The sequence below is a fragment of the Mastomys coucha genome, unplaced genomic scaffold, assembly GCF_008632895.1.
Source record: "Mastomys coucha isolate ucsf_1 unplaced genomic scaffold, UCSF_Mcou_1 pScaffold5, whole genome shotgun sequence".
Lineage (NCBI taxonomy): Eukaryota > Metazoa > Chordata > Mammalia > Rodentia > Muridae > Mastomys > Mastomys coucha.
The window spans coordinates 101,294,751-101,309,500 of NW_022196911.1; the positions used below are offsets into that span (position 1 = coordinate 101,294,751).

General features: G+C 45.3%; 1 protein-coding gene across 1 annotated transcript in view; it reads left to right on the forward strand.

The window, feature by feature from the left end:
* Positions 1-14,750, forward strand: part of Mettl2a (methyltransferase like 2A) — a 17,202-nt gene that overhangs the window by 62 nt on the left and 2,390 nt on the right. The window contains exons 1-9 of the mRNA XM_031354080.1: positions 1-82; positions 244-335; positions 2,090-2,424; positions 3,770-3,819; positions 5,136-5,196; positions 5,854-5,993; positions 8,050-8,156; positions 12,113-12,178; positions 14,661-14,748. The exon at positions 1-82 is cut by the window's left edge and continues 62 nt beyond it. Of these exons, the coding sequence (XP_031209940.1) occupies positions 1-82; positions 244-335; positions 2,090-2,424; positions 3,770-3,819; positions 5,136-5,196; positions 5,854-5,993; positions 8,050-8,156; positions 12,113-12,178; positions 14,661-14,748 (1,021 nt within the window). The remainder of the gene's footprint in view (positions 83-243; positions 336-2,089; positions 2,425-3,769; positions 3,820-5,135; positions 5,197-5,853; positions 5,994-8,049; positions 8,157-12,112; positions 12,179-14,660; positions 14,749-14,750) is intronic.

Consider the following 14,750-nt stretch of genomic DNA (forward strand, 5'->3'; position numbering starts at 1 on the left):
CGGAGGCTGAGGACGCGAAGAGACCGCAGTTCGGGAACCGGTTCCTGAGCGACCCGGCGCGCGTCTTCCATCACAATGCCTGGTAACTGCCCTGCACCTCGCCCGGCTCTCGCCACCCCGGAGCACTTGGAGAAAAGCCCCACCCGCCGGCCCTCCTTCTCCCGCGGCGGTCGCTGAGGCGTTCGCCTCCCGAGGACGCAGCCGAGACGTGTGGGCCTTAAGCTGCCCGTTTGGTTTTCACAGGGACAACGTGAAGTGGTCAGAGGATCAGGCCGCGGCGGCTGAGAGGAAAGTGCGGGAGAACAGTTCGCAGCTGGTGTGCGCGGAGAAGCAAGGTATGCTCTGTTCTGCCCGCAGCCGGCAGTGCGGGACGCGACCCCTCAAGAGGGCAAAAGAAGTGCGGGTACTAGGATCGTTTGTTACTGGCTTGATGAAAGACTCCGGCATAGTACAGGTCGGGGAGGGGGCTGCCTTCTAACAAAATCTTGAAGGAATTTGGGGTTGAGTTTTCTATTCTCTAGTTGTACGAGTGTCATGTTGATGTGGCTGGCCCGTGGCAACCGTAAAGTCGTTCAATCTGGAGAGTTTCCCTTAGAGCTAGATTGATGTGGTCAGATCCTAACATATTGTTGGAGGAGAGGATCATACATCTTTTCTTGAGGTGATGGGTTTGAAGATTTGGGACTTCTACCAAAGAAAGATGTGTGCAGCAGAGTGGAGGAGACGAGTCTGCTCAAAGAAAAAGAGGTCCTTTCTGAAGACAAGGTTAATTTCTCTATAAAGTACTCTAAAGACGATCACTAGAACTGGTTGGCCCTGTTTCTAAGAGGCGTTTGAAAGTAAACCTAGAACTTTAAGATGATAGGCACCGGGGGTTGGAGAGATGGCTCATCGGTTAAGACAATAAGCGCTGATAAAGTTTCTGTATAGTATATGTCTGTATAGTACTGGCCAGGCATGTACCTCCTAGGATGTAGAGGTGTATGTAGTCTCTTGGGAGGCAGAAGCAAGAGGTTGAGTGGGGTCAAGATCACCCGTGCTACATAGAGTTCCAATCCAGCCTGGGCTCCATGAGATCTTGTCTCAAAAAATAAATATGTATGTATTCCAGTTGCAAAATAGACATCCTGCCTGCATTGTTAGATAAGACTAGATAAAGCAACATAGCGTCGAAAGGGATTTTGAACATCATGTAGCCCGATACCCTCTTTTTACAGTTAAAGAGCCAGTTAGCCATTGCCATGGTGTAGACTCAGCTATGTGGGAGGCTGAGGCAGAAGGATCACTGAATTGGAGGCCATCCTGGGCAGCATAGGGTGATCTAGTCTTCCAAAAAAAAAAATTAAACTTGGACCACAGGGCCTTAAGTGCTTTCTTTGCCTACGGGTAAGCAGTCAGTGGTAGGTTCCCATTTCTTAGGTTTTTATTTTTTCATCAATTCTAGTCCAGATCTCTATGTTGGCAAAAAGCAGAAAAAGAGCTTTATCAGTCCCCTGATTAATCAAAACTCTTCTTGCTTCCCATTGTCTAGTTTTGTTTTCTGATTATTTATTTATTTTAGTATTTATTAATAATCTTGACTTTGTGCCTGGCCCCCACATTCTAAAGAAGCAGGAGCATGCCTTCTGAAGAGCTTCATGGATGACAGCCACTGAATTTATACAAACATGCAAAGCACCTGAGACATTATTTACAAAAAAAAAAAACTTACAAAGGAAAATAACCAAAGAACCTGTCTGTCCCCGACAAATTGAGCCTTGAAACTAAGAATAACTAGATCTTTACTTGTGTGCAGTGCTAGGGGTTTGCTTAATTTCATAATTTTCCTGTAGTCAAAGGCCCCCCAAAGCTGTGTGAGGAAAATGGTGGGTAGCTAACTCCCTGGGTTCCCTGGGGATGAAAAGTGGGTGATGTTAATGTAAGATAGATAGCAAGATGATTACCTGCGAAGGTGTCCAGCTCTAAGACTACAACTATTCTCACATACACTTCTGGAATAAAATGACATTTGGTGATGCAGGACAATTGACATTAGATATAAATAAAATATTTGAGACTGACTCTTAAAATTCTTTCTTAAATGTTACAGTTGATTATGAAGTCAATGCCCATAAATATTGGGATGACTTCTACAAAATCCATGAAAATGGATTTTTCAAGGATAGACACTGGCTTTTTACTGAGTTCCCTGAACTGGCACCTAGCCACAATCACCTGACAAATTTACCCTTGGAGAAGCAGAGGAGTGAAGTTGGTGAAGTTGGACCTGGCCTGACAACAGAACAGCACAAGTGTTCTTGTACCAGCCATGGATGTGAGACTCAGGTGCCTCCTGTGGAAGAGCCAGTGACACACAAGCTCAATCACCTAGAAATTCGTGCTGATGAATTTCCTGGCTCCTCTGCCACCTACCGAATACTTGAGGTAACTTTATTTTCCTAATTATGGAGTTAGTGAAGATGTCAGATTTTACCCGCAGATAGACTAGAAAGGCTGACTCAGAGTGGCTTCTGTATGATAACTTGGCTAGATTTGAACCCTTTTATTTTTTATTTTGAACTGGGAAAATACCTAGGCAGGTACTATCGGGGAAATTCATATATAAGGGTCTACCAACTTCAGTGGAAGCTAATTCTAGAGCTTGCAAGACTTGGAATTAAGTCCAATGCCATGATGGGGAGCAGTGCTGGGAATTGAACCCAAGGCCTCAAACAGATTAGCTCTTTACCACTTAGCTAATCCTTGTTACCTTGTGAGATACTACATAAGCTCATGTCACTCCTAGAGTAAGGGAGTGTTTGGTCTAACTGTAAGGGACTATGAAGTAATATATGCAAAATAGCTAAGAAGTATGCCTGCCAAATAGCCCTCCATAAACTTGCTGCAGAAAGCACTATATTTAGCACAGTGTTACAAAGTAAATGTTTCAACTGAGCCTGTTGTGGGAGACAGGGAGGTCCTTGTTCTCACAGATAGGCATAGGGGAACCTGGAAGGTTAGCACTCAGTTGTTCCTTCAAGGGAAGGGATGCAGGACTTACTCCTTGCCCAGAACGCTGGGAGCAGAAGTGGTTAATGGCATGGTGATCAAAGCAGACCCCCTGACCCTTATCATATGCTTCTTTTTCTCAGTTTATAGACTCTGTCTGTCACATGCACTGTACAGAGAGTTTCCATGTATTCACATTTGATCTTTATCCAGCTTCTTTATTACTCAAGAGTTTTATGGATGCTTTATTGTACACATGGCAGTGAGTTAATCACCACGCAGAGTGATGATTAACCAACCACGCAGATTCCCAAAATTTGAGCCAGCACCAGCTGTTTAGCCATGTTGAACCTGCCTTCTTGCCTCCCAGATCGTCTGTGCTGGCCTAACGTGCTGGTGGAGGGAGCCTATGGACGGGTCTGTGCAGAGACCCTGCCGTCTCACTTTCTAAAAATGGTGTGGTGCAACTCGTTAGGAAAATGATGTGTCTACAGGGCTTTTTGCTAGAACTCAGAAAGTAAAAGTAGCTTGTAGCTGGTGTTCTTATCCTTTACTAAGTCTGAGTCCATGAGAGATCAGGAAATGCCATGGGTCCTATTGAGTTCAAGTCATTATACCTTCCCTAGAACAATTCTTAAAAGCTGGGTGTGTCAGGAAGCTGAGGCTTGAAAACCATAATTTATAGACCATCCTGGACCCTATTGAGGAAAAAAAAGGAGAAGAAGGAATGGTGGGGAAAGGGTTAATAACTTCTGGGACTAATGGTTCCTTTCTGTTGCAGGTTGGTTGTGGTGTAGGAAACACAGTCTTTCCGATTTTACAAACTAACAAGTAAGTATGTTGTCAGGTCTACAGCGAAGGGGAAAGGGGAGGGCTGGCCCTAGAAGCATGAGTTATTCAGGATTTAGATATCCACTTAGGAGTAGCTTATTTTAGTGTTAGAAAATCAGAGTTAGCACCAGCCACAATGCTCATGCGTAATATCTTCTCTGAAGTGCCTAAAAGACCTCTGCATTATATTTCTCTTGTAAGCTCTGTGAGGCTATTGTTAGGTTATTAATTCTTACACCACCACCCTGTGGTCAAGATGGGACAGCTGGCCTACCTGCCATTGTCTCCAGTTCCTCTGAAAATCTGTCCCTGTACACACAACCCTGACAGCGGGAGTGTGAGGTTTTACCCAGTGTGACCAGGAGATCAGCCCCTGAAGTCCAGGTGTCCTTCAGTTGGATTCCAGTACTGTCTGGCTGGGGTTAGCGTCAAACCCCACAGATTAAAGGCCTAGTCTTACAAGACTTCTCCCACTTCAGATTCTAGCTGCAACACAGGCCCCCACACTTCTGGTGTGCTGTAAGCTGGGAGAGTCTTCAGTCCCTTCCTGGTCTTGGCCGGTTTTACTGTTCATTATGAGAGGTATTTTAAGAATACAGAGAGCAAACATCCAGGTGAGGAGATATATAGGGTGAGGACTAAAACCACTGTGCTCAGGTTTATCCCATGGAGGAGGAGACCCTACCATAGAAACAGAAGGTCAAAGGTTATTGCCAGAAGACCTTTTTCTGTTACTGTTGTTGTTGTTGTTGTTTTGGTTTTTCGAGACAGGGTTTCTCTGTGTATCACTGACTGTCCTGGAACTCAGTCTGTAGACCAGGCTGGCCTCAAACTCAGAAATCCACCTGCCTCTGCCTCCCAAGTGCTGGGATTAAAGGCCTGTGCCACCACCGCCCAGCACCAGAAGACTTAAAGTATCTGACAAGTCTTGGAGTATTCACATTCTCCATAAGTTACTTCAGACAAGAGTGTGTCTGAGCCTCTCAAGAATGATGTGGGTTCTCCTGACTGTGCAGTAAGAGCCCTAACCACTGTGACTGTACTATTTAAGATTGCTGGAACTCACCTATTGATGTAATGCTTGCTTAGAAGTATCGGGGTTTCTTACTGATGGTTTGATAATATTAGCCATATCCACTTGACCAAAAAAATAAAAATAAAAATCACAGAATTTTAACCAGAATGCTGGATATTGTGACTAATAGGTACAGTTTAGATGAGTGGTATTCTTTGTCATTTGACTGTGCGACTCTACAATAAGAGTAGACATAATCCAGTTTGTCTCCTAATTGTTGCTTTTTTTCTACTTGTTTCAGTAACCCAAACCTCTTTGTTTACTGTTGTGACTTTTCGGCCACAGCTATTGAACTGCTCAAGGTAGGTACAGTGGCTCCTGTAATCTCTTCTAAAACCCAAGTTCACTAACTCTGTTATTGTGGCCTGAAAGTTTAGAAAATGAGTACAGGAGCCTGCAGTACAGAGCCAGACAAGATGCTGAACCCAGCACTTAGCTGGGACTCAGGGTCCTGGACCTCTTCACACTTACTAAGATTGTGTGCGTGCATGCATGTGTGTATATGTGTGTGTGCGTATGTGTGCATGTGTGTGTGTGTGCGTGCGTGCGTGCATGTGTGTGTCTGTGTGTGCGTGTTTACAAGTATCAGAGGTACTGGATTCTCTGGGGCAGTTATGAACTACCTGATGTGAATGTTCAAAATCAAACTTGTGTCCTACAGGAACAATAAGATGTTAAGATGAGCTCTTAACATCTCTCCAGCCCCATCTGAAAACATTTTTGTTGTTTATTTTTGAGACATGGTCTTATGTACTTCATGGTGACCTTGAACTTGTTGTGTAACCTTCCCTATCCTCCTGCCTTCACTTTCCAAAAAGTGCTAGAATTTCACCCCTTCTGGTGACCAAAAGTGAATCCTTCTGGTAGGAGTAACTGTACTGGCATTTAAAACAAGGTGAGCCTTTTTTTAGTCCTGTGTAAATGTCTTTAGACCCATTTGTCGCTCCAACTCTCCACAGACAAATTCAGCATATGATCCTTCTCGATGTTTTGCCTTTGTTCATGATCTCTGTGATGAAGATCAGAGTTACCCAGTGCCGGAGGACAGTCTTGATGTCATCGTTCTTATATTTGTTCTTTCAGCAATTGTTCCAGACAAGTAAGTTTAAGGTCCCTTAACTAATAGCCTAACTAAGATAAAGTGTAGTTGAAGACCTTAAACTCCTATTATGCCTTAAATACAAAGGGTTTTATTGTGTCTAGTAGACATGAAAAGCCACGAGACTGCTGTATTGATGTCCACCTGTTTCAGCCTTTAACCCTATACCTGCTGGTTGTGGACTGATTCCTGCTTTCTTTGTTGGGAGCTAAGTCTGAAAACTCTGGGCAGATTTCTGCTTAGTTCACTCGTAGCACATGCTGCTTCAGAGTTAAGATTACTGTCTCGTTATTGGCCTTTTAAATGCTTGAAATAAATCAAGATTCTTAACACCCCAAAATCTGTACTAACTGGACTGTGCCATCTGGTACATACATTTTTAGGAAAACTGAAATACGGCATTCCATAAAATCAGGTTGACATAAAGGGAATCCAAAGGCTGGGTCTTAGTAGTGCACACCTTTAGTCCCAGCACGGGGGAAGCAGACGCAGGCAATCTCTGAGATGGAGGACAGCCTAGTCTACAGAGTGAATGAATTCCAGGGCTACACAGAGGAACCCTGTCTCAAAAAACAGAGTGGGGAGTAAGAAACAGTTCAAGTGCTCTACTGGAGAGGTGGCTCAGTGGTGAGGAGCACCAGCCACTCTCCCAGAGGACTGAAGTCTGCTGCCCAGCACCCACATGGTGGCTCACAGCCATCTGTAACTCCAGGTTCAAGAGATTCAATATCCACTCTTGGCTTCGTGGGCACTGTATGCACATGGTGTACATGCATATAAACACCTATATACATAAAATATTGACATTTTTTAAGATACTACTTTAAGATTTCATGTAGGGTCAACGAGATGACTCAGCAGGTAAAGGAACTTCCACCAACGTGAGATCAAGCCCAGGGTTGTGTGGTGGAAAGAGGGGACTGATTCCCCCACATTCTTCTCTGACTTCTACACGTGATAGGTGCGTGCACCTCATACACACATCACAGTAAATAACATATTTTTGTGAGTTCGTGTGCGGGTAGCTGGTGATATGGTTTAGTAGCAGAGCATGTGCTTAGCTTGAGTTCCTGAGGGTGGGGCTCAGCAGTAAATGTGCTTCACATGTACAGAGCCCTGGGTTCCATCCCTAAACCAAGAAAACAGAGGAGGAAGCATAGGAGCATGCCCTGTGGTCTCAGTAACACAGGAGGCTGAGGCAGCAGTTAGGCCTGGAGTTCAAGGGCAGCCTGGGCAACAGAACCAAGGCCCAGCTCCACAAGCAAACCACCTGTGTGAATCAGGCTGCTGTAATCCTCCTGTGAAACAGCTCGCTTGGAAGTAGAGTCAGTTGTGAAGACGATGACTGAGATTCAGGTACCATTAACGGATACTAGAGAAGCCTTTGACACAGCCTAACTGAGCTAGCCATCTTTCTCTAGATCAGCAACAAAGTTCTCTGGCCTCACAGTAGTATACAAAGCTTTGAAATGTTTTGTATAGAGTATATGCTTCAGGTGCTGTAAATACCTAATCTTGTGCCAGACTTTTGGAGAGTGCTACATGAACATTTACTTAAAAGAGAAAGGCTTATTGTGGCTTGTTTTGTTTTGTTTTGGAACACAGTCGGCTTTTAGGCCTTCAGCAAGGGGACACATTACAGCTAGAGCAAAACCTCTCATTCCACAGTCAGGGTAAAAAGAGAGGAAGGGGAAGGGAACAGAATCTCACTGTCCAGGACACCAAACATGCTTCCCAATGCCTAAAAGTCCCAGCCTTTGAGTTTCTACCACCTTCTAAGAAGAGGCTATGCTTTTAGCATTTTGGCCTCTGAGGAAAAACACAGGAACAGAGGAGAGGAGAAGCACAGAAACAGAGGAGAAGCACAGGAATGAATGAGAGGAGAGCACAGGAACAGAGGAGAGGAGAAGCACAGGAACATAGGAGAAGCTCAGGAAGAGATGAGAGGAGATGCACAGGAACAGATGAGAGGAGAAGCATAGGAACAGAGAAGAAGCACAGGAACAGGTGAGAGAAGCATAGGAACACTTACACTTCATTCCCTGCTGCCCCGCAGGATGCAGAAAGCTATCAGCAAGCTAAGCAGACTCCTGAAGCCTGGAGGGGTGATGCTTCTTCGAGATTATGGCCGCTATGACATGGCTCAACTTCGGTTTAAAAAAGGTATGTGAGGGTCTGGAAAGATGAATCTGTCCTTGGACTCAGTTTCCAGCATACACATGACAGGTCTCAACTCTATAACCCCAGTTCCAGGGGATTTGATGCCCTCTTCTGGTCTAAAGAGGCACTGGGCGTGCATGAGGTACAGATACACACAAGAAAGCAAATACAAAAAATGTTTTTATATAGAAATATGGCCAGGCATAATGACTTTAATATCCGCACTCAGGAGGCAGAGACTGAGTTCAAGTCAAGCCTGGTGGTTTACATAGTAAATTCCAGGTCAGCTAAGACTATAACAATACCATATTGTCTACAGAAAATGTGTGTATGTATAAAGATAATTTGGGGCTGAGGTGCGGTAGCTCATTTGGTTGAGTGCTACCTTAGGGTTACAGTTGCTGTGATCAAACACCGTGAGCAAAAGCACCCCAGGGAAGAGAGTGTTACTTGGCTCACATTTCCACATTGTAGCCCATCATTGAAAGAAGTCAGGACAGGAGCTCAAGCAGGGCAGAATCCTAGAGGCAGGAGCTGATGCATAAGCCATTGAGAAGTGCAGCTTACCGGCTTGCTCAGCCTACCTTCTTATCCATCCTAGGACCACCCGCCCAGGTGGCATCACCCACAGTGAGCTGCCAGCCCCTAAATCCCCGCCTGTCATTTATTAATTAAGAAACTGCCCTAAAGGCTTGCCTAGAACCTGAACTTTTTTTGTTTTTTTAAGACAGGTTTTCTCTGTAGCTTTGGCTGTCCTAGGACTCACTCTGTAGACCAGGCTGGCCTCGAACTCACAGAAATCCTGCCTTTGCCTCCCTAGTGCTAGGATTAAAGGTGTGCACTACCACATCAAGCTTGCCTAGACCCTGATCTTATGGAGATATTTTCTTAATTGAGGCTCCCTCCTCTCAAATGTCTACATAGCTTGTGTCAAACTGACATAAAGCCCTGTATGCCTACTTGGATACATAAAGCCCTGGTTTTGATCCCCGAGATGACATAAAACTAGGTGTGTAAACACCTATGACCCAGTACTTGGAAGGTAGAGGCCAGAGAGTCAGTGGTTCAAGGGCATCTTCAGATATATAGCAAGCCACTCAGGGCTACATGGAACCCTGTCTCAAATAATATGTTTTCCAAAGGTATTTTGCTGTATTCAGTTTGCCAACCAAACTAGACATACATTTAATCCTGGCAATAGAGAGGTTAGGGCTTGTTTGGCTTGTTTGGTTGGTTAATATTATCTCTTAAGGAGCAAAAGGGCTAGACAGAAGGCTCAGCAGTTAAGACTTGTTCTTGCAGAGGAACTGGATTTGGTCCCTAGCATCCAGTGTGGCAGTTCTAGGGGGTCACATGCCCTCTTCTAACATCCACAAGTTCCTTCATGCATGTGATACCCATACATATGGTCAGGCACATACTTATGCACATAGAATAAATTTTTTTTTTTTTAAAAGTTGAAAAGGGGCTGGAGAATTAGCTTAATGGTTGAGAGTGCTGGCTGTTCTTCCAGGGGACCCAGGTTTGATTCCAAGCACCCACATGATGGCCAGCAGCTGTCTGTAACTCTAGTTCCTAGATTTCTGATGCCCAGTTCTGGCCTCCAAGGGTACTGCATGCACACTGTATAGGCATGTGTAGACAAAATACCCATAGACATAAAATTAAAAAGTAAATATTTGGGGGACTGCGATCAGAATGTAAAGTGGGTAAATAATGGAAAATAAATATGTTTAAAGGAAAGATAGAAAAAGATGCAGTTTTTATGAGTTCTAGGCCTTATTAGAAGTTTAAGGAAAATAAAATGAAGAGGTCAAAGGGTTAGTGAGATGGTTCAGTGCTTTAGAACACCGGCTGCTCACTCAGAGGTTCTGAGTTCAGTTCCAGCCATCACATAAGGGCCATCTGTAAAAGGGATCTGATGTTCTCTTCTGGCATGCAGGTGTACATGGAGACAGAGCAGTCATGCATAAATGAATAAATAAATCTTTAAAAGAAATTTTTAAAAATTTTAATAAAATAAAACAAAAAGGTTAGGTACATAGCTCAGTGGCAGAACCCTTGCCTGACAAGAGTGTTTTAAGTTAGCTGAGGCTGGAGTTTAGCTCAGAGGCATACTTCCTAGCATGTGTGCCTGTGCAGTGCCCTCTCAGCACCAGCGTGTGTGCATGTGTGCTGCCCTCTCAGCACCAGCATGTGTGCATGTGTGCTGCCCTCTCAGCACCAGCATGTGTGCATGTGTGCTGCCCTCTCAGCACCAGCATGTGTGCATGTGTGCTGCCCTCTCAGCACCAGCGTGTGTGCATGTGTACTGCCCTCTCAGCACCAGCATGTGTGCATGTGTACTGCCCTCTCAGCACCAGCGGGGGTGCATGTGCAGTGCTCCCTCAGCACCAGCGGGGGTGCATGTGTACTGCCCTCTCAGCACCAGCGGGGGTGCATGTGTACTGCCCTCTCAGCACCAGCGGGGGTGCATGTGTACTGCCCTCTCAGCACCAGCGGGGGTGCATGTGCAGTGCTCCCTCAGCACCAGCATGTGTGCATGTGTACTGCCCTCTCAGCACCAGCGGGGGTGCATGTGTACTGCCCTCTCAGCACCAGCGGGGGTGCATGTGTGCTGCCCTCTCAGCACCAGCATGTGTGCATGTGTACTGCCCTCAGCACTAGCGTCGTCTGGTGGCTGGTAGGAAGATGCTTTCAGTGTTTTGCTGATGAAGTCTTAGTATCTGTGTCTATCATGGACTGTCAGGAATGCGATAAGGAGAAGGAAGATTCAGGACCCGCCCAAAAAACCAACAGTTCGGTTTAAATGACCAACAAATGTTCAAGGAAATAAAAGTAGAAAGATAATTCTTCTCAACCCCATTGTTGCCTTTTCTAGCAAAGAGCTAGATGCCTCCGTTTAAGATAAAAATACAAATTTCTGTGGCCTTTTTTAAGCACTCTAATATTTTTTTTCAGTTTATCAGTCTTGGAAGAAACTCTGCCAGCATATAGTAGGTATAAACAAAACCTTGAAAGCTGGGGTTGCTTAATCTAAGGCAGTCCAAACAATTTATTCTGAACAGGCTTCTGCTCTGTAGTACTAGGTGAGAAAATCCATGTGTAGACGATCTTTTTTTTTTTTTTTTTTTTTTTTTTTTTTTGGTTTTTCGAGACAGGGTTTCTCTGTGTAACTCTGGCTGTCCTGGAACTCACTTTGTAGACCAGGCTGGCCTCGAACTCAGAAATCCACCTGCCTCTGCCTCCCAAGTGCTGGGATTAAAGGCGTGCGCCACCACCGCCCGGCCTATAGACGATCATTTTAAGCCTGATTGCTTGAATAAAGTTCACTAGGAGGAAATACATGTTGCTGCATGTGAACTGTCAGGAATATATAGGAGAATTACATAAGGTTGTAAGACTGGAGGGATGAGCAGAAGGGATAAAAAAGTCCTCACAGGTGTGTGCTTGGGGACTCAAGAAGCAGCATGGGCCAGTTTAGTTAAGAGTCAGTTTCACTGATTCTTGTTTTTCTTTTAATGGAATTTGTAGGCTGAACAGGTGGTGGTGCAGCCTGGAACTCAGCTCAGAATCACATGTGTTATTGAACACTGACATTTGTTTTTCCCGTGGGGCTGCTCTGCTAAAGTGCTGCTCCTTTGTAGGAAGTATCACGTGCCACCCAAATGCACATCTGATTTTTTTTTTTTTGAATGCCCATTGTTGAGGGGAAGGTGCTGGGTGCCAGGGTATGAGGAAGGTTAAGATAGAGTCCCATGCTGTGTCATGGATGACCTGAAACTCAGTGCCAGTCCTCCTTTTCAAGATACAGTTTTTCTAGAACTCTCTCTGTAGACCAGGCTAGTCTGGAACTCACAGAGATCCGCTTGCTGGGATTAAAGGCGTGTACCACCACTGCCTGCCATTCTTTGTTTTTCAAGTGTATTAATATATCTGTTTTTGTTGTGTAACTGCAGGTCAGTGTCTCTCTGGAAACTTCTATGTGAGAGGTGATGGCACCAGGGTGTATTTCTTCACACAAGGTATGGAAATGATGACATATCAGTGCTAACGGCAGTGTCTGTGGGTCAGGTAGACAGTCACCTACCCTCCTGCCTTTCTCCTCTCACACAGTGCCCTTGAGCCACCCTGAGCTGTCCTCTCCCCAGACAGCTCTGGCTCATGTTTGTTGTAAATGGTATTTGATAACTCTATAAGGTTTTTTTGGTTGGTTGGTTGGTTGGTTGGTTGGTTGGTTTTTGGTTTTTTTGGTTTGGTTTGGTTTGGTTTTTTTGGTTTTTCGAAACAGGGTTTCTCTGTATAGCCCTGGCTGTCCTGGAACTCTGTAGACCAGGCTGGCCTTGAACTCAGAAATCCGCCTGCGTTCTTATTATGAACCACTGCCGCCGCCACCATCCCACTAATGGAGACAGTCCTATCAATTTATTTAATCAAATTAGACAATTCACAATTACTGGGCAATTGCCCGTAATCTGTCTTTCTATGCTTAGACTGGCTAATTCCCAGCTACCCTCCCCAGGTTACTTCTTTTGAGCCTGGGCTGCCATTGTCCCATTGGCCTGTCCTCAGGATGTACTTCTGTCTGCCTGCTCATGGTCCACTTCCTCTCATGGAGGGCTCCCCTCTCTCCGTCTTCCTTCTCCTTCTTTCCCATTCTCTCTCTCTCCTCTCTCTTTCCTCCCCTACCTCACCCCCGCCCTCTCTCTGCCACCACCTCTCCTTTCTTGACCCTGTCCCTGTCCCTATCTCTGTCTCTCTGCCCCGCTACCTGAAACCACCACCCAGTGTAGTAGTTGAAGGCCTGCCTACCTCTGTTCTCCCCGTAATTGGCTGTAGCCACTTTTATTTAACCAATAGCTTTAAATTGGAGAGCAGGATTTATACAACATCATCTAGTATATGTGAGAATGTGCTAACGGGTCTTGTAACCAGATCTTGGTGTTCAGACTTTAGCATTTGTATACACAGCAGCGGACCAACTCCCAACGCTGCTTTGCTCTCCCTTCTGTCGCTTTGTCCACAGTGGGAACTTGCCCTTTGTGCAAGTCTCAGCCTAATCTGATCTGCCCTCTGCAGCAGCCTGGGTTTCAGGTGCAGCTGTGTCCAGGTGAGGCTCGACCTGGACCGTCTCTGCTGTCGGCCCTGTGCAGAGCCTCCCTCCACCAGCACTTTAGGAGTATCATTGGGCCCTTTATCTAGTCATATACTTTAAGACGTTGGCTTCATAGAATTGAAAGTTGTCCTGTAAGACATTGTATTGACATACACATGTGTTGGCTGTGCACATGGTTTTGGGTTGGGAGTTGCTGCTTTGTTTGAAGCCAAGTCTCTGTGTAGCCCAAGCCAACCGTTAACTTGCAGCCCTGCTTCCCCGTGCCAACTGCTAGTGTTAGATATAGGCTTCCCTTCACCATGCTTTTTTATGGGTTTTTTTCATTTGGTTTTTTGTTTGTTTGTTTTTTTTTGTTTTTTGAGACTGGGTTTCTCTGTGTAGCCATGGCTGTCCTGGAACTCACTCTGTAGTAAACCAGGCTGTCTCTGCCTCCCAAGTGCTGGGATCATAGGCGTGTGCCACCGCCCAGCTCATTTGTTTTGGTTTGGTTTGGTTTGGTTTGGTTTGGTTTGGTTTTTGGTTTTTTGGTATATGAATTTCTGTCTTTGGGTTTTTTGTTTTGTTTTGTTTGGTTGGTTGGAAGGTTTGTTTTGATATTTTTTGGCATATAAATTTCTATCTTGGGTTTTTTGAGACAGGGTTTCACTCTGTGTGGACCTGGCTGTCCTAGAACTCAACTTTGTAGACCAGGGTGACCTTGAACTCTGAAATCTGCCTGCCTCTGTCTTTTAAGTGCTGAGATTAAAGGGGTGCTGCACCACCGCCACCTGCCTGGCTGTGTAACTTTTTTTTTAAGATTTATTTTCTATTTTATGTGTTTGAATATTTGCCTGCATATATGTATGTCTGTGTACCATGTGCATGCCTGGTGCCCTTAGAGACCAGAGGAGGATGTTGGAGTCCTTGCAACTAGAGTTGTGGGTGGTTCTGAGCCACCTTGTTGGTGCTAGGAATTGAATCTGCCTCTGGAAGAGTAGCCAGTGCTCCTAACTGCTGAGCCACCTCTCTAGCCCACAAGCAACTTTACAGACCTTAGGGCTGGGCAGTGGTGGCGCATGCCTTTAATCCCAGCATTTGGGAGACAGAGACAGGAGGGTCCCTGGGGCTTACTAAGAAGCCATTCTAACTTGCATAGTTCCAGGAAGTGAGAGGCCTAAAGAAAGGATATCACCTTCTTAAAACTCTTCCCTGTTATAGCCTTCCTCAGGGACCTTGGTGCAAACCTGGACCTGTCTTTGCCAAACTGTCACTACATCAGTAACCAATACTAATAAGGCCTCTTGAAAAGCACGGTGACTGTGATGTCTCAGGGCTCCATTTAACATGGAAAGTCTAGCAAACTGTCCTTTCTCCAGAGGAGCATCCGTAAACATCTGCTCTTTTCAAACCAGATGAGCTGGATGTACTCTTCACTGCTGCGGGTCTGGAAAAGGTGCAGAACCTGGTGGATCGCCGCCTCCAGGTGAATCGAGGGAAACAGC